The sequence below is a fragment of the Pollicipes pollicipes genome, unplaced genomic scaffold (assembly GCF_011947565.3).
Source record: "Pollicipes pollicipes isolate AB1234 unplaced genomic scaffold, Ppol_2.1 Scaffold_4881;HRSCAF=5763_pilon_pilon_pilon, whole genome shotgun sequence".
Classification (NCBI taxonomy): Eukaryota; Metazoa; Arthropoda; class Thecostraca; order Pollicipedomorpha; family Pollicipedidae; genus Pollicipes; species Pollicipes pollicipes.
In genome coordinates, this window is record NW_023596576.1 from 4,061,740 (window position 1) to 4,086,404 (window position 24,665).

At 55.5% G+C, this 24,665-nt stretch overlaps 2 protein-coding genes across 5 annotated transcripts; one reads left to right on the forward strand and one right to left on the reverse strand.

The window, feature by feature from the left end:
• Positions 1 to 1,002: 1,002 nt before the first annotated feature.
• On the reverse strand, positions 1,003 to 13,954 carry LOC119101371 (tyrosine-protein kinase CSK). 2 transcript variants are annotated; one of them, XM_037224701.1, is made up of 10 exons: positions 13,704 to 13,954; positions 10,504 to 10,570; positions 8,595 to 8,806; positions 7,607 to 7,826; positions 6,963 to 7,097; positions 5,809 to 6,015; positions 5,130 to 5,224; positions 3,777 to 3,972; positions 1,969 to 2,148; positions 1,003 to 1,662 (listed from the first exon to the last, which is right to left on the reverse strand). In XM_037224701.1, exons 2-10 carry the CDS (start codon positions 10,525 to 10,527, stop codon positions 1,576 to 1,578), a joined length of 1,356 nt encoding a protein of 451 aa, XP_037080596.1. In that variant the 5' UTR covers positions 10,528 to 10,570; positions 13,704 to 13,954; the 3' UTR covers positions 1,003 to 1,575. The 2 variants fall into 2 exon arrangements, with proteins under 2 accessions (XP_037080596.1, XP_037080597.1); XM_037224702.1 differs by having other exon boundaries at positions 13,896 to 13,928.
• Positions 13,955 to 14,241: 287 nt separating this feature from the next.
• On the forward strand, positions 14,242 to 23,600 carry LOC119101372 (chromatin assembly factor 1 p55 subunit). 3 transcript variants are annotated; one of them, XM_037224705.1, is made up of 7 exons: positions 14,242 to 14,260; positions 16,669 to 16,717; positions 17,254 to 17,401; positions 18,022 to 18,167; positions 19,641 to 19,845; positions 21,596 to 21,773; positions 22,726 to 23,600. In XM_037224705.1, exons 2-7 carry the CDS (start codon positions 16,699 to 16,701, stop codon positions 23,308 to 23,310), a joined length of 1,281 nt encoding a protein of 426 aa, XP_037080600.1. In that variant the 5' UTR covers positions 14,242 to 14,260; positions 16,669 to 16,698; the 3' UTR covers positions 23,311 to 23,600. The 3 variants fall into 3 exon arrangements, with proteins under 3 accessions (XP_037080600.1, XP_037080598.1, XP_037080599.1); XM_037224703.1 differs by lacking the exon at positions 14,242 to 14,260 and adding an exon at positions 14,438 to 14,692; XM_037224704.1 differs by lacking the exon at positions 14,242 to 14,260 and adding an exon at positions 14,707 to 14,730.
• The last annotated feature ends 1,065 nt before the right edge of the window (positions 23,601 to 24,665 follow it).

Genomic DNA, 24,665 nt, shown 5'->3' on the forward strand with positions numbered 1-24,665 from the left:
AAAGGGAACTCTGCTTAAGCCTCCAGCAGTCCAATGCATGGCAAGACTATAATGTAAGCCCCTGCTGCTGGGCCGTGTCACTGGCCGGCGCGGGCGGCGTCTCAGGCAGGCGAGGCGTGGCGGGAAGCGTGGCGAGGCCGGCGCTAACAGGCCAAGGCGAACACGGTCTAGCGATGGGACCACGCGCAAAGGACGACGCGTCGGGCAGCTAGAAATAATGACCAAGCAGCGAATGAAGCGAACAGACGCTATTCGAGGGACGACTTGTGTGCATCGCAGAGGAAAAGCAACAGTACTCTTTGGGCGTGTAGCTGTCTTAAGCCTGTATTTGGAGTTCATCGCATCGATGCCGTTGACTTCCCAAACTACTGCTGTCTTCGACAGCAAGAAATATAAAATCTAGAAAAGTTAAGTGTAACACTTAGTGTCTATAGGGATGTTTCGTGTGATCCATATTCTACAAGCACACATAACGTCCAACGTGTTCGCTCAAAGAGCTGCGCGTCGAAATTGTGAGCCGCGTGCCTACTTTGCCCCGCCCAGCAGCAACACCTTTTTGCGAAACCACTGATCCAGAGCGTGAAGTGGCCACCGGCACCCAGTCAAACTGATCATACAATGAACCAGCACGCCACCTCATGGCTAGCAGCAGACGAACCAGACGAATCATCATGTCGTTTAATGAATAACTCCAGATGAACCAGACGAATCAGCGCGCCACTTCACGTGCGTGCGCAACATCTATGGCGGATGGCACCAGCGCCGCCTCCCGACGCAGCATCTATGACGGATGGCACCAGCGCCGCCTCCCGACGCAGCATCTATGACGGATGGCGTCGGCGTCGCCTCCCGACGCAGCAACTATGACGGATGGCACCAGCGTCGCCTCCCGACGCAGCATCTATGACGGATGGCACCAGCGTCGCCTCCCGACGCAGCATCTATGACGGATGGCACTAGCGCCGCCTCCCGACGCAGACGCCTCCCGTCACAACAAACATCAGCCGTCTCTCGCATTCCGCTATATTTCATCTCACCGCGGACTTGGGCATTCACCGGCGCCAAAGCCAAGTCGGAGTGTATAAAAGCGTCCGCAGTGTCCGAGAACACTGGTGGAATACATAACCGTTTGAGCTTAGTGAACCGCCACCTCGCCGGCAGCCGCCGACCGCCGCGGCCGGCTCAGTCCAAACAACAGACACCGCTCTTTGGCCTAGTACAAAACCGCTGCTCATCATGCACCCGAGCAATTAGACACCGACAGACAGAAGCGTAAGCAGATGGGATGTACAGACACGGCGGCGCGGGCAGCGACGGTCAGTAGCAGGCTCTTCTCACATAATCACAATCGAAGTCGCGCCCCGCGCGGCGCAACGCGGAGCCCTAAGTATAAGTACCTACTTAACAACCTGTCCAAATGGTAATAAAAAAACGCCCGGTGACCAGCACAGCTCCGACAGCGGCGGGGAAGGAGGGGCGGCGGGACGGGGGCAGGCATGTCGCCCGGTCCGATCCGCCGTAGACGGGGGCGGGGCAGGACGGCGGCACGTATGGAGGCGGCGGCGGCGGCGGCACTCAGCTGTTGATGGACACCTTGATGGCCTGCAGGCGCCGCTCCACCTCGTAGAAGGTGGGCCGCGCCTCCGGGTCGGCTCCCCAGGCCTGTGGGCGGCGGCGCGCCGCGTCATCAGCGGTCCCGCGCGCCGCGCCGGGCGCAGCCGCTCAGATGCGCGCGACGAGCCGGCCACCACCGCCGAGCCATTGGTCCGGCCAGAGCACGCAGTGCATTCCCGAGCTCGAGCAAAACTTATCGAAAAATCAATACGTGCGAAGCATAAGAGTAACAGCTGGCCACGTGAACTAGCGACACTTCCGCTTTTCGTGAATCAGCCTAGGCGGAGAGCCTTCCGGCCAGCTCAGCCCGCTGTGGCCGCTCCCCAGGCTCTGGCCAGCGGCCGGGCTCCGTACCTCCTTCATGATCTGGTAGACCTCTGGCGGACACCACTCGGGCGCCTCCATGCGGTAGCCGCTGGCCACGTATCGCACCACGTCCGAGAGGGGGATGCGTGGGTACGGCACGCGTCCAAACGAGTAGATCTCCCAGAGCAGCACGCCGAAACTCCACATGTCAGACTTGTTGGAGAATTTCTGCCGGCAGCCGGGCGGGGTACGTGAGAGGGCGGCGGCGCCACGGTCGCTCGCCGCTACGCCAGGGTCAGATGACACCTACACCCGGTCCAGCGGCGTGATCAGGTCACGGCCGCTCGCCGCTACGCCAGGGTCAGATGACACCTACACTCGGTTCAGCAGCGTGATCGGGTCACGGCCGTGGTACCGCCTGCGACAGGGTCAAATCACATCTACGCCCGGTCCAGCAGCGTGATCGGGTCACGGCCGTGGTACCGCCTGCGACAGGGTCAGATCACATCTACACCCGGTCCAGCGGCGTGATCAGGTCACGGCCGTGGTACCGCCTGCGCCAGGGCCAGACGCTCATTTTTGACCGCTGTCATGTGGTATTCAGACACAGCAGACGCTCAATTAGGTACGTCCAGTAACACCATTTGAACCCAGAGAGGTAAAAGGCGATTCGTTGTGCCAGGTCAACTAGATGTGGGTTGTTTTTGTTCCCAGATCCAAACCAGCGTAGCGCTGTGTGCATGGGAATCAGACATGCCATTGTATCACCGCAGGGTCGTCAAGTATGCCCAAGTAGACGCCTGCCAAATGATCCAATAACGACTTCTCTCCGGAGCTGCAGTCATCTGGTACAGGGGAGCGCATGTGTATGCGAACTATAACGGATCAAGGTTCGCAATCCGCACGCTCTTCGCGCATCCATCTACGCTGGTGACAGCATAGCCAGCGAAAATACGCTTGCCACTTCGTTCGTCGATGGGTTTTGAGCATAATACAATGGCCAATCAATCGCACGCTACACAAACGTTACGCGAGCTTTGCGAAGGCTTCACCCGACTTGAACGAGCAGTGCAAAATAAGCTGTGAGCCGGGGGTTTTACGCCAGCTAAGCCAGGAGTCGTACCACAAGTTCTTAGCTAAAAAGGCATGTTTCATCGCCACACGCCATCTCGAATCAACATTACCGCTCTGCAGCAAGCGGGAATTTGCACATACCTCTCATTTGGTCATAAAACTCTCGACACAAAAGCATTAATCACACCTCTGATGTTCACATGAGACATGACGGTGAAGTAGCTCATGTGGCATCGCAGGGGGAATTGTCTCAAATTTTATCGGGACGCACCGTTCATGGCACCACCCACAAACGCAGTAACTGTCACACAGAAAAGCCCCTGTCCATGGCGTCATGGCTCGTCTCTAACGTCGCTGGGTGGTTGAGATATCCAAGGAAGTTGACAGAACGTGGTAAACATCGCGCATCCACGGATGCCACCTGAAGAAGCATCATCCTGAATTACGATGCATGCATTTCATTACGATTCTTAATGATTGTATAAGGAAATCATGTGTTTAACATGTTCATTGGCTGCGTAGCACCAATATGCATATTTTCTCAGGTTTCGTCGACCGTCGGACATCCGTGAATACACCTTTTTGCGCTACTGGCTCAAAGTCGCATATGGAAAGCAATACACAAAAGTCACGCTTTCCACAGCAGGCCATCGGGGTGAGTACACTGTTACTCCGCTGTTCCACCTCCGCACTGAGCCCCCCCCCCCCCCCCCGCCTCCCTCCACTTAACTCGCCCCACTCCCGGACCCCCCCCCCCCCCCGCGGGGACCGCCGACACTCACGCTCTCCTTCAGCGCCTCGGGCGCAGTCCACTTGATGGGGAACTTGCCGCCCTCCTGGTTGAAGCACTCCTCGCGCGCCAGGCCGAAGTCGGCGATCTTGGCGTCGTCCGCCTCCGAGATGAGCACGTTTCGCGCCGCCAGATCGCGGTGCACGAGCCGCTTCGACTCCAGGTAGGCCATCCCGGAGCAGGTGTCACTGCGGCAGAGTCGACCCGGTCAGGCAGCGGCGGCCCGGGCGGCCAGCGATCAGAACGGCGAGGCCAGAGATGGGGACGGCGAGCCCAGAGATGGGGACAACGAGGCCAGGGATGAGGATGGCGAGGTGAGGGATGGGGACAGTGAGGCCAGAGATGGGGACGGCGAGGTGAGGGATGAGGATGGCGAGGCCAGAGGTGGGGACGGCGAGGCCAGGGAGGAGGACGGCGAGGCCAGAGGTGGGGACATCAAAGCCAGAGATGGGGACAACGAGGCCAGGGATGAGGATGGCGAGGTGAGGGATGGGGACAGCGAGGCCAGAGATGGGGACGGCGAGGTGAGGGATGAGGATGGCGAGGCCAGAGGTGGGGACAGCGAGGCCAGGGAGGAAGACGGCGAGGCCAGAGGTGGGGACATCAAAGCCAGAGATGGGGACAACGAGGCCAGGGGTGAGGATGGCGAGGTGAGGGATGGGGACAGCGAGGCCAGAGATGGAGACGGCGAGGTGAGGGATGAGGATGGCGAGGCCAGAGGTGGGGACAGCGAGGCCAGAGATGGGGACAGCGAGGTGAGGGATGAGGACGGCGAGGTGAGGGATGAGGACGGCGAGGCCAGGGATGAGGCGGCAGCGCTGCGGGACGCGCGGGAGATAGCGGCTGCAGCGGGATGTCACGGCTGTAGCGGATGCGCGTGGTCTGTCGCGAACGTGGACACGTGGACAGTTCACTACCCGGCACAGCATCGAGCCTGATCGTAAGAGGCGACATGTGTGTCAGTCACCAGCTGTCGGCTGCCTAACTGATCCCGAGTCCCTTCCCTCAGCAGCATGGCGGGGCGACCGGGTGAGTAAACGCGTGACATCCTTCGAGAGAGAGAGAGAGGGGGAGAGGGGAGAGGGGGAGAGAGGGGAGAGAGGGGGCAGAGAGGGGGGGCAGAGAGGGGGGCAGAGAGGGGGGCAGAGAGGGGGCAGAGAGGGGGCAGAGAGGGGGGCAGAGGGAGGGGGCAGAGAGGGGGCAGAGAAGAGGGGCAGAGAGAGGGGGGGGCAGAGAGGGGGGGCAGAGAGGGGGGGCAGAGCGGGGCGCCTGAGCGGGCGCGCGAGCACTGGTGTCAGCACGCTAGCCGTCGGTGGCGGCGACTGCGGCTGCGTCGGCGGCTCACCACGCGAACTTGATCTGGTCCAGCTTGGAAACGTGCAGCCGCCCTCGGGATCGCAGGTAGTCCACCAGGCTGCCCTTGGCCATGTACTCCATCACCTGGCGGGCGCGGGGGACGTCAGACACGTGAGGTGCGCACTGGCGCCACGCTCGCCGGCCCCGTCAGCTGCGGCCTGGGCGCCGCCCGACCGTTAGGGACTCGACGATGGACACAGGTCGGGCTGGCGCGGCGGGCTCGTCAGCTCGCACGCCCGCCCGTCCAGTCGCCGCGGCGGCCTGTGGGCGTGTCGACCGCACGCCAGGTTGGCCGCCACAGTCAGAGCCGGGCCGGGTGGGGGGGGGGGGGGGGGCAATGCAGAGGTACACGCCAGCATTGTTCTGTCCGGCCCGCGGACACTGGACGGCTCACCCGGACGGCGGTGCACAGACCGGCGTAAGGGCTCTCCCACGCGCGCCGCAACACGGACCAGTAACAGACGCCTGTGCTCGACCCGAGCCAACGTTCACGCCACGGAAGTGCCGACAGCTGCACGCTTCTCGGGCCAACAAAATTGACGCCCCTCCCACATCGCAGACCCGCCCCGACGCCCGGACTTGGTCGAGTGAGGACCACATCACCTCCATCGCCCTGGGCCACACCGGTCCCAGAGCCTCGCGCATAGCGAGCCGCGCCCGCCGCCCACCTGGTACGTGACGTTGCCGTCGAACACGACGCCGATAAGCAGGACCAGGTGCGGATGCCGCAGCGAAGTCATGACCGACGCCTCGGCCAGGAACTGCTGCACGGCCTTGCTGCTGTCCTTGAGCGTCTTGACGGCCACCTTGTCCTTGTCGCGCAGTATGGCCAGGCGGACGTCACCGAACTCGCCCTTGCCGATCGGCTCGCCCAGCTGCCGAGCGGCCGCGTTGGAAGTGTGAAGGGTCAACCCACAGATGGACAGGCACACGGGGGAGCAAGGGGTCAACCCACAGATGGACAGGCACACGGGGGAGCAAGGGGTCAACCCACCGACGGACAGGCACACGGGGGAGCAGGGGGTCAACCCACCGACGGACAGACACACGGGTGGGCGTGAGGGATCACCACACCGGGGGACAGGCACGGGTGGGCGTGAGGGATCACCACACCGGGAGACAGACACACGAGGGTGTGAGGGGTCACCACACCGGGTAACAGGCGCACGAGGGCGTAAGAGATCACCACACCGGGTAACAGGCGCACGAGGGCGTAAGAGATCACCACACCGGGTAACAGACACACGAGAGCGTGAGGGATCGCCGCTCCGGGGAACAGACACATGGGAAGCGTGAGGGGTCACCACACCACCACACTGGGGAACAGACACACGGGGACGTGGGAGGTCACCGCTCCGGGTAACAGGCGCACGGGGGGCGTAGGGGATCACCACACCACCGCATCGGGGAACAGACACACGGGGGCGTAAGGGCCCGATGGCAGCTCCAAACTGTAACGTGGTTATCCGAGCCGAGAACAGATCGACAGGGATTGACGGAGCCATGCAACGCTACGAGTTCTGCAGCGTCTCACTCAGGAAATAACAGCATAGTCCAAAGTGCCCACTATGTCCAGCAGGCTGAGCAGCATGCTGTCGAGAAGCTGATGAATCTCGTCCCAGTTTTGTGACCATGAGAAGTGTAATGCCTCTTTGGGTATTACAACTTCCCAGAAAGAATGTTCTTTCGGAGTTTGATAACTTGTAGTAAGTCATCCAATGCCGCATCGCATGACAGTTACGACAATGAACGGATGATATGCACCACAGCTTGACTGGTATCCTAATAAGGCCAAACCATGACCACCTGGGGACTGGCTCACCTTGAGCTCCTCCTTCTGGATGACCCAGCCGGCCGCCTCGAACGCCTTCGAGTCGATGGAGAAGTCCTGTTTGCCCTGTTTCGGCACACTTCTCTTAAGTTGGGTGCAGAGACCGTCGGCATCCTCATTGTAGTGCTGCAGCGGCGAGCAAGATGGTTAGAAGCCACTCAGTGTGCACTGCTGAAAAATCGTGTTGATGGTTTCGCCTAATGTCGCGGTACTCCTCAGTCGCGCGCAACTGACGCATCATGCGACCTATCGCTGGAGCATTAAAGTAAATCTAGCACTAGACGGAATAAGACTATGGTGCTGCTTGACCTTGGGGTCGGCCCTCCCCCTATCCATCTCCTGTCCCTCCTTAAAGCTCTGGCAAAACGAACAAGGAACTTCTCCACAACTACACACATCTGGATACCAAATATACCTGGCATGTATAAAGCTGATCGCAAACTACCAGTTTCAGATGTGTGCGTTACGTTAAGCAGAAACGCCAAAGCTCCATCAGCCCAAACTACGCCCAATCACTCCACTGTGGATTGCATGGCTCTCACCTAACATATGGTTTGTCGGCTGGCCTTGAAGTAGCAAAAGTTACGCACCCCACGTCCCCAGACCCGTCCTGAGCCCAAGCCGGTGCGACCCACCTCCACCAACTTGGTCAGATTCTCGAAGAACACCTCCTCGTCGATGGTGAGCTGGTTGTCCTTGTAGATGACGCGGTAGTGCTCCACTTTGCCCTGGTAGCAGACACACAGGGTGTAGTCGCCGAGGAAGTTGGTGGACTCACGCACCAAGAAGAGGCCGTCCTCGCGCGGCGTCAACAGCCCCTCCGCCTGCTCCCGCGATATTTTGCCATGAAACCAGCTGTGAACAACCGCACGGAACTGTCAGTCGAGCGGCAGTGGCGACCCGTCCCGTGCCGCAGGGCCCCCACATGGAGAACCGTGGGTCAGGAAAGGCAGGCACCGCCTCTATCGCAGGGGTGGTGACGGAGAGCTTTAGCGAAGTGCCGGTGGCAAAGCTGCTCCCCTCCCTCCCTCCCCTCCCCCCCCCCCATCCTCCCTCCCTCCCCCCCCCACTCCATCACTCCCTGCCCTCCCTCCCTCCCCTCCCTCCCTCCCCTCCTCACTCACTCCTCCCCTCCCCTCCATCCCTCCCTCCCTCCCTCCCTCCCTCCCCTCCCTCCCTCCCTCCCTCCCTCCTCCCCCTCCTCCACCTTCCATGCCGTGAGTGGCCGATGGGGAGCCTCAGGAAAGTGCCGGCGGCGAAGCCCCTCCCCTTCCCTCCCCTCCCCTGCAGTGGGGGTGACGAAGAGCCTGAGCAAAGTAGCGGTGATGCAGCCTCTCCCCCCCCCCCCCCTCTCTTCTCCTCCACCTCCTGCAGGGGTGGTGACGGAGAGCCTCCGCAGAGTCCCGGCAGCGCAGCCCTGCTTCCTTTCGCACCGGCGGTGATGACATCCGCAGCGTCTCCGCCCTGACACAGCGTCCCCGCCCCGAGCACGGGTCAGTCCGCCGCGCCGTGCGGCCGGCGGCAGCGGAGCGCGGCCGGCCGGCCCGGGGTGTCGCCCCCCGGGACCGGACGTCCGCCGCCTGACTCAGTCCGGCCGTCCGGCCCGGCGCCGCTCTGACTCACGGCATGGCGTTCAGCTTCACAGCGGTGCGCTTGGTCACATAGTTGGCCGGGATGAGGCCCTCGCGGTTGTCGGCGCGCCGCGCCTTGTACCAGTTGGGATCGCGCGTCGGCGTCACGATGGTGAGCGCGTCCCATTTCTGGAAGGGCAGGTCGTCGGGCGAGTTTCCCGTGAAGCTGTAGCGGGCGATCACCTTCTGGCCGGCCTGCCACACCTGGCGACACAGGGCGGCCGCGTCACCGGACGCCCGGGCGGCAGCGGAGGCCCGGTCGTCTGCTCGTCCGCACACCTGGAGGGGCATATATGGGGGCTCCTGCTCTGGCCACCGGGGGCAGACGATCTGGCCACTTGGGACAGGCAATCTGGCTACCATGGCTAACAATCTAGCAACCAAAAACAGACAATCCGGCGACTAGGGAGAGACGATCTGGCAACCGCAGAGACGATCTGGCGACCGAGGAGAGACGATCTGGCAACCGAAGAGAGACGATCTGGCGACCGAGGAGAGACGATCTGAGATGCGTGTCGTGTGCTGCGTCACCTGTGCTGTAGCTGTCGTAAGTAGCGCGGCGGGAGAGACGCCACAGACACGCGACTAGGTCTGTCCGCACGGCTCCTGACAAACGCACTGGCCCGTCTCGCGCGTCGCGTCGCGTCGCGTCTGACGTCATCACGAGTGATTCACCTGGCAGTGTGCCACCGACCGCACGCGCGAGCCGATGAATCAATGGGTGAACGCGTAACACACTGGTCGGGCCGCCAGCGTAAGAGCCACACGGCGCTCGCGGGGCTGCGGTAATGGAGTGCCTCCGGCGAGCCGCCGACAGTGCCACAAACCAGGTGCTCGCCGCCCAGTGTGATTTGGGGCGATTTCCCCACTGGATGCCGATGACGGAAGAGGGGGATAACCGACTGGCGGAGGAGGTGACCCCCGCCCCGGACCATGTACAAATGCATACCGCAGCCCGGTCCCAGTCCGGCGCCCGCAGCCATCGCAGCATGACTCACAAGGCCGGGGCAGCCACCAAGGACGGGCCACGCCGCCACTGGCGCCGACCGCAGCGGCACGCCGTGATAACGCCAGTACCGCACCGCGTTTGCTCCACTGGGGTTTGTTCGACGGCTGCACACACACGCCAAGTCTTTTTATCATAGATCTGAATGCATACGCCAGTATCTTTAGAGGGTCTAATACTGATGCCAAACTGAGCAAACTGGATAAAAGCACGAAAGCAGTTTTTCCGCATTCTTAGCATTAGTGCACCACGCCACAGCCATCCAAAGTGGGTGGGTCCTGAGGTTTTGGAGCGAGGCGGAAGCTCAAAGAACTTCGCCCAGCCGTCCGTCCGCGTCACCGACGCTAGACATCCATGTCATCACGGTACTCCCGCGTCTGTTACAGTTGATTCGCTCGCTGGATCTGGCGGTACGATTGCACAAGCGTGGAAGAATGACATCATGCTTGGGGTGTATGGTCTTGTTTGCTCGGGCTGCCCAGGGGCTGGCCGGCGGCAGGATGAGGCTGGACAGGACACACCAGATATTGTATGTCAATGCTGTTGTCTCTCAAAACAGATGTGGTAAATCAACAGCTCACAACTGCAAGGTTGATCAGGATCATCTTTTGAAGATGATCCACTGATGATGATCTTTCCACGACCCTAGGCATCAAAGAATCAAAGACGATTAAGAGCGCACTCCCGAAGCCCATCAACTGATCAGTCAAAAATAGTGCATCCTTCCCAAAAACATGCGAACCAATGGGTTTCTCACTGGATTTTACACATTCTCTTCTCTTCTCTTCATTCAAGTTAGTGTGCACAGGGGGGGGGGGGGGGGGCTGGAGGCCAAGGTGGTGAGAGGGGGGGCTGCAATCCAACACTAAAAAGAAAACTCCACTCCTGCACATACCTCTCTTGAGCTCTTATCACTCATCTTGCAGTGGGCCTTTTCATTCTATGCTGTCATTCTAAACCTCCTGAGAACAAAAAGCATCATGTTATATGGAACATAGCCAATGACACAAAATGGACTGGGTCCACCAAATCTTTTCTGCATTGTTTTCTAAGAATAACCAAAACAGATCAATTGACACAAAAACATTTTCTAACCCCCATCAACTTAATTAATGTGAAATGGCACCTGGAGCACTGCATGAAATAACAAAATAGATGGCATGAAAGCAAGCTGGACTGAGTAAATCAATGCTGTTGATTTTTATATGCCTCATTATCATAAGGAGTGAGGTTTTTGCAGATCCCATATGGGCTTCAAGTCAAAAACGTATGGAGCTCCCCTCTTTTGCTGTGTTCCCTAGTTTTCCTACACGCATGGCTGTGCGAAATTCCGGCGAATGGATGTTTACGTGGTGTAGCGGTGTCCCACGCTGAACTAACTGTAAATGGTATACCATTTTGTAAGCCTGGCATTGGAAAAGACAGTGTTCTGCGAATGCGTACCCCCAACATATGGTAGCCATGTCACGAGCGAAAAGTCCGACTTCTCACGCTGTAGCTTAACAAGTTAACGACCAATTTGGCTGGTTTATATTAGTTTGACCTCTTGTTATCCTACTAATGCATAGACCAAAACTTGTGCAAGGACAACAGCAGTGCATCCCTTTGATGTCGCATGTTTATGACGGCCTTCTGCTCTGTTATTTTGTTCTGTCTGACAATGCACCGAGGCTGTAACCCCACCGTCGGCATGGCAACGGAGCGCGCAAATCTGTCACTGCCAAATGTACAAACTACGACAAAGGCCACGCTATGACTTTGAGAGGCTGACTTAGTGTGTAGTTTTTTTAAATCAAAAATATACATTAATACTTGGCATAAGATTGCATTTTTGCTTTGAGAAACTGGCTACTGAGCATACCAGGTGTGACAATCCTCAAGAATCTCTGGGCCTCTAACAGCAGTTCTAAGGCCATTTTTCAGGCATCATGTTCATTAGGGTTGAACTTATACATGATTACTCAATCATTCCCAAACCATGCCAGGTAACATTCCTGAATGTGTGGTCAGCACCAAAACACCTCTGCCATGCATTTTGGAGGAGGGGCAGCTGTGTCCTTGAAGTTTTGGCTCCCATTGAACTTAACCATAGCAGGGCCTGCTGCAACCTTCATGAACAAAGTCTAGTCAAAATTGGATGGCAGACAAAGGTTTTCTCCACTGGCCACAGCGCAAGGTTTCTGCTTGACCGGTGTCTGGGCACACTGCTGGGCTGGGCAGATGCTCCACCCTTTGGCCGCATCTGACGGAAGGGCAGCCTTAAGCTGGGCTAGTCGCCATCCCCGCTGGCATGACAACACAGCTACACCAGCAGTGTAACTGTGTTACCATGTCAGATGATGCAACACCATCAGCTGTCCACATCAAGATGTGCTAAAAGTCAAGGTGGCAGTCAGTGGCAAAAATCAACATTTGATGTCAACTTGCATGACATTTTTTTTTTACAACATCGCTTATCAGGTTGACTGCTGCAACTGAAGCAAGTGATGAAGCCTCAAAGTTGTCACAACAACCACAAAAAATAGCACATGACAAGAGATTTGACATACATGAAGGTGTTTAAGCAATGAAAAAGAAAAAGAAATGAAAAGGCCAGGTCCAGGCCCACATCTGCCACACCCAGTGATGCTACTGACCAGCTGGCAACACCTGACACATATCAAAATATTTTGCTTTTAATGAATTCATACAAAAAAATAAATTTGGGCTTACTTTTATGATCTAGCACCAGTAATTCATGAAGAGGGTCATGTTATGCTATCCCGGGCTACAAGGTAGCAAAATCAGTGCTCTGAATTATTCTGATAATAAATCATGTTCTGGGGATGGGTTAGATAAGTGACATATACCTGGATGTGCTGCCATCTGCCCCATGATGGTATGAATTATACTGTTGTTGTTGATGGAATGGCATGATTTAGTGTTGGTGGTATTTTTGATGGTATGAAAGAAACATAACAAACAAAATAAGTTCATGCACAATGCTGCCTAAATAAATTAACTTTATAATGTGCTAGCTTTATATTTCATATATACATCAGTTTCCAGGACTGTTTGCTATGATATTTATTTTCAAAGTTACTCCAGATATTTGGAATGTGACAAGCCTCTGCTATATTTTGTTGTGGTCTGCCAGGTTTATTATCAATATATGTCTAAATCTACACTGCAAAGTAGTTTACATGCATTACTATACAAAATATTTGTTTTATAATATATGCCAAGACATAATTCACTCAAATATAAAGTGCACAGACTGCCCATGTAGCCATCCTGTGCTTCATACTTCTACATTAGCATTAAGCAGCTGTAAACAATGCACCATTGCCAACAACTGTTTCACTCATGAAAGCATTCTTTTTTCAAAAGCTTCTAGTATTATGGATAGGTATTAGACAACCACACCAGCCTGTCCTTTGGCTCTAGAAATCTGGATGAACAGTTCCCTGGCATGTTGTAACCCTGGACCACAAAGCTTCAACTCAGCCCACATGGGATACTTTGAAGCCCATTGGTTATCCCATAATTATACAACCAGTTTAACTATGGCTTGTTCAGAAATTACCCACCTATAATGGCTAAATTCCATAGAAGGATGGCAAGAACATACAAATTGCAAACATGGGGATACACTCATGTGCAGGAACAGCATGTTATTTTCATGGAAGATTGACAAGAGGATAATATTCATAAACATGAGAACATACCTATGTAAAGGAAAAGCATGTGCTGACATTATATGCCATATTTATCTTTGATTAACCAAGCCCATATTGTCTTAGCAGAGGTGGTTACTGAATTATATGTTATTGAATCATTGTTAATCACAGATGCTCCTAAACATAGAAATCATGTTTCATACACAGCCCTCTATACCTTGACAAAGATAACACTTGGCTTTCACAGTGACTGAAGGCATATGATACCAAACTTGAGCATGACAGCATGTTAACTTGTGACAACCAGGCAACCTTCATTGGCTTAATGAGCAATACAAACAAAATTACGGCTCAAAACACAACACATGAATTCTTCTCATGATCACAAACCAATTGCAACTATTTCACTCATATATTCTGGATCGTAACCACCCACCTCCGTTGGATTTAGTCTTCCCCCAGTGGAATGTAGATATCCAATCCAGTCCCGACTCACGCGCCAGCGCCTTTCGTAAGCACCAGTACCGCATCTGATGACAGGGATATTGGGAAAAGTCTGATGGCGATTTGGGGTAAATAAATCCCGGTCACACCCGCCCCCTCCGATCTCACATACGCGACTGCCTACCACAAGAGCACGAGCACCGCGATCCGCCCATTCCCCGTCCAGCGCAGGCGGCAATTGCATTCAGTGGTTTTCACATTTGGTTTTGCAGATTGTGCGCACCATATTTGTCGCAAGTTCGTCTTGTGATGAGAAAGGTAAGAGTGTTCGCCATGCGCTGCCACTGCTCTTTGGCCGAACTCAAAATCCGTAGGAAGTGATGTACAACTTTTTTCCTGTATCTTTATCGTAACTTATGAGTAATTTCACAATTCTAAGAAAGTTTTGCTTGATTTATTGTGCGAAATATTTGTTTGAGCATCTTGTGGAGTGGGAACCAAAAGCCAGAGGCGACTCAGGTACCATCATGAAGTGAACAATCTGGCCAGGTAAATGCGAGCAGCCTGCTGACCAATAGAAGTGGGAATATTCCGTTCATCAAGCGTGTAGCTGATGAATTAGGCGTTAAGGAAACAGTACTTGCAGATTGGCCAATTCCTGACAGTTTTAGTCTCTCCCCAAATTATAACTCTGAATAAGTCAACTATTCAAAGAATTTGCCTGTCAGTAAACTAAGTATTGAGTGGAAATTGAAGTTAAGATGACAAAATCGACAAATTATCTTTAAGTGATTAATTTCATGCTCTAATTGGACCATTTTATGTCAGTCAATCAGCACCATTTCTGGTTAGACATGCATTAAAATTAGCAGATGTCTTATATGTGCCTTTTTCAGCGCGCCATTTCGACAGCGACGGGTAACATTGTACGCTGTATTGGGCGAGAGAGTCCGTGGGGGAGTTGGGCCGAGCTTTGTGTTTGTAAGTATGAGGTGGTGACCTGGGGCTTACCGGCGTTGGTATGACATTCTTAAATACGTTGTTTTTCAGACTATGTTTTGTATACGTGCGTGTTAACTTGCTGGGCTTCGGAAAGTTTCAGTTTGCATGTTACGGCAAAGGTGCCGGTCACCCGGACTGTGAACAATGCACGTTATATCGAACGTCTCCGGCAAAGTGGGGACGTCGCGGTAACAATTTCAGCGCACATGTGCCATAAATCTGAAACCTTATAGTTGACTGCATGGTCGCCTTTAATTTCAGAACATGAAGAGCTAATGTTTCAGGATGTTTTGAAGTTGATATTAGGTTTTTACCTGTCATACTCTGAAAATATTATCCACAGGAAAGCTCTTTGAAAATTTATATGGATGTCCTGTACAGAGTCTGGCACATTTGAGCACAAAGACTGGGGCATTGATGTGCAGGCATCTGGCGCAGTGACTGGGTTTAATGCAAACTGACTTGTCAAGAGATGCACATGAAAGAGTTAGCGCTGCAGAAGTTTATGTTTTCATGCATATCTACTTTTGACTCAAATATGGTTATGGTGATAATACATTGTGGTGTATGGCAGTTGTTTAGGGTGCCTACGCACCAGGCAAGTGGAGCGCCAAGCAAGTGGAGTTGTCAGATAGAGCTGGCCTTGGGTGGTGGCGGGTGGCGAGGGCGCACCGTGTTCGGATGCCTCGGACGTTATATTATTGGTATTGTTATGATTACCCAAGTATTGGGCAAATACTCATGGTAACACCTGACTTAGTGTTTGGTTGGGCTGTGAGAGTGGACAATACTACATACATTCATGTGGAAGTTGTCTGCAATGGGCCAATGTTAATGTCGAGATCCAAGAATTATCTCAGTATTACAGTATAATGGCTAGGCACCAAAATAAAAGTCAGTTGTGAAATGAATCATTTGTACATCCCAGTAGCTCAGATGGTTAGAATTCCTGTCTTCAGACTCACCTGCTAGTGGCAGGGCAGGTCCACATAAATTTAAGGCTGGCTATTAATTTCATACTGAACTGACCTGTAACTGGTGGTAGGGAATTGCAGAGGTGGTGCAACAATGCTGAGCAATGCAATGCAGCAAACTTTCCACAAAATTTTGTGTATCCTAAAATTTTGTGATTGGATGTTGTGTTTGGGGCTGATGCAAAAGCCCATCTTAGCTTGTACAGTGATCTTTCATTTAACCTGGAGGTTTGGACTTGATAAATTATGAGAAAGGAATGGTGCATCTTGTTGCATGATTCATTATAAAATGTTTGGGTGGCCCTGATTCCTGTAACCTCATCACAATATGTTTTTGCTGTTTTGTGTGGTGTTCAAATCCTTAACATTGTACATTGCATAATGGGACTTAATAGCCAAGTGGCTAGTGTGTCAGACTCAGATGTGGGGTGCCCAGGTTTGGAGCCTGATAATGCCATAGCCTTTGGGTGCTAATATGGTAAATGAAGTCACTGACATTATGTAAAAGGGGCATGATGATGTGTCACATTTAATTTCTTATAAAAAGGTTAAAGATTTACAGGTTTGAAACACCTGCTTGGCCTATTAAGGCTCAAGCATGCTTTGCAGCCCAACCTCTAGGAGTGAGAAGAATTGTGTGTACTGTAGTGTGAGTGGCATAAACTTATTAAATTAAAATATGGAATATCATATATGAACAGGTAAAACCATGGTCTGAGACCAGGTCAGGCAACACAAGCCAAGCCCATCTAGTCCATCCCAATCAAGGAGTTACAATTGCGTTGCAAGCAACCAAGGAAGCAGCCACCAAAAACTATGTCTGTGTTGATATACATCTTGATCCCAATGCCACAAAAGACCTTGCATATAAAGCACTGTTTATGTGCTTCAAATAAATTGTGTGTTGCTTTGCATTAGAAGTATCACAGCTAATAACACAAGGCAAACTTTAACACCATGTCTCTTCTCTGTTATTTTCAGGCCCCATCTTGAGTGTTTACAGAAGGCAAAATGACTGAAAAAGATGGAGGTAAGATGGCAGCAGACCATGCTGCAATTACAGTGCACAGCATACCACAATTCATGGATGCCCACTGCCTGGCACACTGCCTGTCCCATGTTACCTAGTGCATCTGCCTGCCTCCACATACATCTCAGGGTATTCCAGGCTGTGTGACCAGTGGGCTATGTGCTGGGCAAACCCAGATGCTTTGGGTGCCCAAGTGGTGCATCATCAATGTATATGTGTGGGTGAAGATACCACAACTCAGCATTGACTCCAGGCTTATTTGGTAGTCAGTTCAGTAGGTCACAAACTATGATGATAATCTGCATCATGGCGGCCAAGTGAAAATGAGTGAAAATTCCCAAAGCAATAAAAGCAGGGTAAACATAAGAAATCTGTTAGTGTGAAATATGCATCCATGTGATGAATCAAGAGCTGCTGATACTTTGTCAGTGATTTTTGCTGAGTGCATGCCTTGCAGACATTGCTACCAGGCATGGGTTATGCATGTGTGCAGTTGTTGTGATGGGTCTGCTGTAACATGTTGGGCACATTTCTAGAACACTTTGATGATGCTGTGGAGGAGAGGGTCATCAATGAGGAGTACAAGATCTGGAAAAAGAACACTCCATTTCTGTATGACCTAGTGATGACCCATGCATTGGAGTGGCCGTCGCTCACCGCCCAGTGGCTGCCAGATGTCACCAGGTGAGAACAGAAATGGCATTGCTACCCATCTCTGAAACTGTGGCTTTGTGTCATGATCAGTTCCATGTTTGATTGGCTTATTTGGGCCGCCCGCCTGCGCGGCTGCATGGCGGCATTCCGACCAGCGACTGTGGCGCTGTGCCAGTGGTGCTGAGGTCAGACGGTGGTGCTGAGGGCAGGCAATGGTGCTGTCGCCAAGGCAGCAGGCCGCTGAGATCGCACGTTGTAGTTGTATTGTCAAGCAAGTGTGGGTCTAGAGATGTTCACATATGATGATAGTGGAGCACACCTTTTGCATGACCCCGCAGTTCTGTAGTTGTGATTAATGCCCATGTTTCTGAACGTAAGCCTTAGCCTCTGAGGTATTAGTGGAGTGCCAGCACTGCTTTCCATGCCATCAAATCATCCATTTCCATAAACTGTCTCAATCCACCCAGCTGTTCTCCCTACCCTGAATGGAGAATGGTCCATACAATGTTGGAGCATAGTGGGTCGCCACACGTGACGTCCGGTCATGACGCACAACAGTGGTGTAGTCTTTCGACTGCGCCACTCCGCGCCGCGGCGAGCGTCGAACGTCGTCATGGCGGCGGCGACCCCTGACGGCCGATGTTCGCCAGGCCGGACGGGAAGGACTACACAGTGCACCGGCTGATCCTGGGCACCCACACGTCCGACGAGCAGAACCACCTGCTGATCGCCTCCGTGCAGCTGCCGACCGAGGACGCCCAGCTCGACCCGTCACACTACGACAGCGAACGGGGCGGTACGTACGTACGCATCCCCCTCCTACGACAGCGAACGGGGCGGTACGTACGTACGCATCCCCCTCCTACGACAGCGAACAGGGTGGTACGTACGTGCGCATTCCCCTCCTACGACAGCGAACGGGGCGGTACGTACGTACGCATCCCCCTCCTACGACAGCGAACGGGGTGGTACGTACGTGCGCGTCCCCCTCCTACGACAGCGAACGGGGCGGTACGTACGTGCGCATCCCCCTCCTACGACAGCGAACGGGGCGGTCCGTACGTACGCATCCCCCTCCTACGACAGCGAACGGGGCGGTACGTACGTGCGCATCCCCCTCCTACGACAGCGAACGGGGCGGTACGTACGTACGCATCCCCCTCCTACGACAGCGAACGGGGCGGTACATACGTACGCATCCCCCTCCTACGACAGCGAACGGGGCGGTATGTACGTACGCATCTCCCTCCTACGACAGCGAACGGGGCGGTACGTACGTACGCATCCCCCTCCTACGACAGCGAACGGGGCGGTATGTACGTACGCATCTCCCTCCTACGACAGCGAACGGGGCGGTACGTACGTACGCATCTCCCTCCTACGACAGCGAACGGGGTGGTACGTACGTACGTATCCCCCTCCTACGACAGCGAACGGGGCGGTATGTACGTACGCATCTCCCTCCTACGACAGCGAACGGAGCGGTATGTACGTACGCATCCCCCTCCTACGACAGCGAACGGGGCGGTACGTACGTACGCATCTCCCTCCTACGACAGCGAACGGGGCGGTACGTACGTACGCATCCCCGTCCTACGACAGCGAACGGGGTGGTACGTACGTACGCATTCCCCTCCTACGACAGCGAACGGGGCGGCATGTACGCACACATCCCCCTCCTTCCACAGGAAAGTGGGCGGGTGCGTGCGTCAGAGCCCCTCTGTACTGCGCCGAGGATCCCAGATGGGCCGTACTTGCCATGGGAGCGTGGGAGTGTTCGTATTCTCCTTTCCCCACTGGCGGTCGCGAGCATATTGCAGTGACATCCGTGTCGCGGACTTCACCGTGAACAAGTATTCGCGTGTTTTCGTAACCGTATGCGTCATCTACATAGTTCTGAACGGGTGTAGCTTCCGCGGATATTGGTATCTCCTGCTATGGATATCCCAAATGTGCCCGTTTTGTTGAGTTCTTTTCGTCGTTTTTTCTTGTCTTTTGCCCCCACTTGCACGGCTTGGCAGAAATGGTAGAGATCTTCCCTTCTCAACACCATTGTTTGCATATGTCCTCTTCCCCTTGTCTGCTCCTCGCAATGCCATTGTACGTGTTCTCTTCCCCCTATATGTTCCATTCATCATTTCTGTCGAATTCTCTGCAGCAACCCTTTCTCCCTCTGTCTGCTCCCCTCCGACTGCTCCCACTCTGGAGCCCAGTGTTGTGCACTTGTCTGGAGGCCCTCTTATCAGTCGGCCGCGCGCTGTACCGGCAGAGTTCGGCGGCTTCAGCTCAGTGAATGGCCGGATCGACATCGAGATCAAGATCAACCACGAGGGCGAGGTGAACCGGGCGCGCTACATGCCGCAGAACCCGTGCGTCATCGCCACCAAGACGCCCAGCTCGGACGTGCTCGTGTTCGACTACACCAAGCACCCGAGCAAGCCGGATGCCGGCGGCGAGTGCAGCCCCGACCTCAGGTCAGTGAGCCCTTACCTCGAGTTCGTGTAGCCCTGACCCCAGGTCAGTAAGCCCCGACCTCAGGTCAGTGCAGCCCCGACCCTCAGGTCATGCAGCCCCGACCTCAGGTCAGTGCAGCCCCGACCCCACTACAGTGCAGCCCGACCCCAGGTCAGTAAGCCCCGACCTCAGGTCAGTGCAGCCCCGACCCCACTACAGTGCAGCCCCGACCCCACTACAGTGCAGCTCCGACCTCAGGTCAGTGCAGCCCCGACCCCACTACAGTGCAGCCCCGACCCCAGGTCAGTAAGCCCCGACCTCAGGTCAGTGCAGCCCCGACCCCACTACAGTGCAGCCCCGACCCCACTACAGTGCAGCTCCGACCTCAGGTCAGTGAGCCCCTACCTCGGGTCAGTGTAGCCCCGACCTCAGCACAGTGTAGCCCCGACCTCAGCACAGTGCAGCCCCGACCTCAGCACAGTGCAGCCCCGACCTCAGGTCAGTGAGCCCCTACCTCGGGTCAGTGTAGCCCCGACCTCAGGTCAGTGCAGCTCCGACCTCAGGTCAGTGCAGCTCCGACCTCAGGTCAGTGCAGCTCCGACCTCAGGTCAGTGAGCCCCTACCTCGGGTCAGTGTAGCCCCGACCTCAGCACAGTGTAGCCCCGACCTCAGCACAGTGCAGCCCCGACCTCAGCACAGTGCAGCCCCGACCTCAGGTCAGTGCAGCCCGACCCCACTACAGTGCAGCCCCGACCTCAGGTCAGTGAGCCCCTACCTCGGGTCAGTGTAGCCCCGACCTCAGCACAGTGTAGCCCCGACCTCAGCACAGTGCAGCCCCGACCTCAGCACAGTGCAGCCCCGACCTCAGCACAGTGCAGCCCCGACCTCAGGTCAGTGCAGCCCGACCCCACTACAGTGCAGCCCCGACCTCAGGTCAGTGAGCCTCTACCTCGGGTCAGTGCAGCCCCGACCTCAGCACAGTGCAGCCCCGACCTCAGCACAGTGCAGCCCCGACCTCAGCACAGTGCAGCCGCGACCTTAGCACAGTGCAGCCCCGACCTCAGGTCAGTCAGATGGGGAGCTAGAGGACGGAGCTGACCTAGGCTCGGGCACGATTGATCGGGAACACGCGACTGAGCTCGGTGACGGCACCTAAAGCACATTTTAGACGGCGGGGCCGTGACGAGGCGGCTGAGGACTTGGACCCCATCCCAGCTCAGTGTCAGAAGGTCAGACCCCGGGACGAACCGCTCGCATGACGGGAGCTGGAGCCCCGGACCGTCTCCAGGGTCCTGATGATGACCACACCCCGCCACCGTCTCGGATCACCAGCTGGCGTGATCGTGTGCGGGGACTCCGCTCGCCCACTCCACCGGCGGCGCCTCGGCGCGGCTCGGCAGCGTCGCGGCCTCGGCTCCCCCGCCGCCGTGCCGCCTGCTCGTTTCGCCGCCGCGGCGCCGCCCGGTGGGCCGCCCGCTGCGCCCCGCGGTCGCCGGGGCGGCGGCGTTAGCGGTCCGGCAGTTCAAGGCTTTCGGCTCATTGCCAATGTACCGAGATTCCGTTCTCGCCGCGTGAGAGTTTCGCCGGTCATGGCGTTCAGCGACGTTTGGCGTCTCAGCGGCTGGTCATGGCCCGTTCTCACCCGGCTTCAGCTGTCGCATGCGTCCACAATCAGCCGGACAAGGCCATTTGAGCCCAGCTGTCGCCTCCCCCCCCCCCCCCCCCACCCCAACCCCGGACGCCCCACTGACGACGGCTGGCGCATGCCAGGCTTCGGGGCCACCAGAAGGAGGGGTACGGCCTCTCCTGGAACCCCTCCGTCAATGGCAACCTGCTGTCGGCCTCGGACGACCACACCATCTGCCTCTGGGACATCAACGCCACGCCCAAGGAGAACAAGGTGGTGGATGCCAAGAACATCTTCACCGGTCACACGGCTGTCGTCGAGGTGAGAGCGTGGGCCTCCACTGACTCCAGTCCATCTAAACAGACCATCACGCTTCTCAGGTCTTGTTTAAGCCGTCTTAACGTTTATTTTTTTGTGAAACGAAGTCCGTTGTCTGGTTACTGATCTTCACTCTATATTCGGACAGTTGTGGTGAGGCCTGTTTGCCCTGTACACCGTCGATTGTGTATTTGCACTTTGTTCCTCAACGTACACGTTGGTTGTTGTGTACGATGTTAATACTTCATGCTGCGATGCAATGGCGTGTGGCGTGCTGTGCATTCGTTGTCCTATTCTGGCCATATCCCTTTAAAAAGGGTAGGCCACTCCGCACGCTCACGGTTGCGCGGTTTAAGAATCATTGGGATCAGTTTCCATTCGTAGACATTTAGCACCGTAGTAGTCCAGGACTGGTACCCACTGATACCATGAGTTAGGTTGGTAGTCTTCAACGACCATCGAGGATATCGTAAATGTGTGCACGTGGTTAAAATGCCATTCGTGCCTCGGCCGGCCAGGTGCGCGGAAAAAAGGTGCATGCTGTAACCAGATCCTACGTCTGACATTTATGAAGTTGGCTCACCTTTCATGTTATTGACATACTGTATGTGGGTAATATTGTATTCGGAAGTGTTCGGACGCTTCCCTGTATGCACCCCTTTGCTCGGCGTTCAAAAGGTGTGTTTTTTTTGGTGGTGGCGCGTGCGGAAGGATTGATTGTGATGGGGTTTTGCAATTATCCTACTTCAATCTTGTAGCTCTGTGGACTTCTGACTTGCAACAGTAAAAATGCTGCAATACATGATACCACAGCTGGTGCAGCTCGTACAGCCGAACACAGATGGCACCGAAAGCCGGTTCCGCCCTTCTCCGCCCCAGTGAATCCCTCGGACGAGAAAAGCCGTTCACGGTCACCAGCAGACCAGGCGGGTGTGTGACGGTGCTCTGCCGACAGGACGTGGCCTGGCACCTGCTTCACATGACGTTCTTCGGCTCGGTGGCCGACGACCAGAAGCTGATGATCTGGGACACGCGCTCCAGCACCACCAACAAGCCGTCGCACATCGTCGACGCGCACACGGCCGAGGTCAACTGCCTCTCGTTCAACCCGTACTCGGAGTACATCCTGGCGACGGGCTCGGCCGACAAGACGGTGGCGCTGTGGGACCTGCGCAACCTCAAGCTCAAGCTGCACTCGTTCGAGTCGCACAAGGACGAGATCTTCCAGGTGCAGTGGTCGCCGCACAACGAGACGATCCTGGCGAGCAGCGGCACCGACCGGCGCCTGCACGTCTGGGACCTGAGCAAGATCGGCGAGGAGCAGTCGGCCGAGGACGCTGAGGACGGGCCGCCGGAGCTGCTCTTCATCCACGGCGGCCACACGGCCAAGATCTCCGACTTCTCGTGGAACCCCAACGAGCCGTGGGTGGTGTGCTCCGTCTCCGAGGACAATATCATGCAGGTGTGGCAGATGGCCGAGAACATCTATAACGAGGAGTCGGAGGCGCAGCCGGCCGAGCTGGAGGCCAACCGCGATTGAAGCGATCTCTGCGCGCGGCGGCCGGCGACCGACGCGACATCTGCAGACCTATGGTGACGTCGTCGCTTGAGACGCCTGCCGTGGCTTGGAAACGTGATGTGAACCGTTCTAAGGTTAGCGTCGGGAAGGGTATCCCGAGAGAAGACAGCTCAGCCCGACACTGACATTGAGTTTCGTATCCGACGCCTGGTGTCCTTATCTCGGCCCTGCTTCATGTCGAGAGCATTCATCATCATTCCGCTTGTGGCTCACCGCCGACCATCTCGTAATACAAGCGTACACAGACCTTCGCCGAGATCTTCTCACATGAGGCGGTCACCGCTGGTGGGCGGGAGCCGCTGAACCGGGTTCGATGCGTCACCTTCCCGACGGTAGTTTGCAGCTGGCCGGCCGCTTCGTGGCGCCACAGGTGCCAGTGCTGGCAGTGTCGTGTCCGCGCGCCATGCATTAGGCCGTCCGTGACTCAGTCTGGTCGGCCAGAACCACAAACGCCAACAGGTACATTTGCATACTGTCTCTACCAAGAAGCGAGGCGCTGCTCCCGTCTTCTCTCGGTGCGGAAAGCTGAGCCAGAAACGTCAACGAACGCGGAATCGATCGCGATGTGTTGGCATGGCAGCCCATCTGTGGTGGCGAGCCCGGTTTTTCCGCTGCTGTCGGTGCAGGCGCGTCGGTAGCGGGGCTCTATGTGAACACCCAGATGGGTGGTTATGGAGCTCGCCCTCAAACGGCTTGAAATCCCTTCGACCTAGTTTGATAGCTTGGTTTCTGCGATCATTGGCGTGCATCTCTTCCCCCCCCCCCCCCGGACCCCACGAGTTTGAGTTGCTAGACACGCCCTTGGCTTGGATTTTCCGGCGGTGAAAATCACCAGCGCACGGACAGGTTACCGCTGCCGTGCATGAAAAAATGTCGGGAGTGGCGACACGGCGCTCGTGCAAGATAGCATTTACACACTGTGTGTAGTCGGATGGAATTTACTGTGGAATAACGGGCGGAGCTTCCCATGTACTTGCTGGGGGTTCAGACCCTAACGTGTCTGAACTTGACCACGGAGCCCTGGACTTTGTGCAGAAAATGCTGTTATTCAATCACAGCGCCCAGTAATTTTAAAAACGTGCCGTCTCAGCGTGGGCAAGTCCATAATCCAAGGTTCAAACGACTCGCTGAGAACAAAAGCCCCATTCAATGTTAGCAAGCGACGACCAGATTCCAGAGCAACTGGCTGCTACCTCGCTTGTATTGCTGCCATCATGGGCGAGGCTTTACACTCCACTGTTCAGAAAAGTTCACGTTATCCCTGCGAGATGCGTGAAGGATCTGCCTCAAAGTGGTGCCCCCTCCCCCCTCCACTG

Bases quoted from the DNA above. Each gene is read 5' to 3' on its own strand.
- LOC119101371 (XM_037224701.1), bottom strand. From the start codon at position 10,527: ATGAGTGATAAGAGCTCAAGAGAG. The intron at 3,973-5,129 runs GTGAGCCGCCGA...ACTCTGCCGCAG, and splicing joins GACCAGATCAAGTTCGCGTG to TGACACCTGCTCCGGGATGG. The intron at 2,149-3,776 runs GTGAGTGTCGGC...GGCTGCCGGCAG, and splicing joins CCGAGGCGCTGAAGGAGAGC to AAATTCTCCAACAAGTCTGA.
- LOC119101372 (XM_037224705.1), top strand. The intron at 17,402-18,021 runs GTGAGAACAGAA...GATGTTCGCCAG, and splicing joins TGGCTGCCAGATGTCACCAG to GCCGGACGGGAAGGACTACA. The intron at 21,774-22,725 runs GTGAGAGCGTGG...CTCTGCCGACAG, and splicing joins GTCACACGGCTGTCGTCGAG to GACGTGGCCTGGCACCTGCT.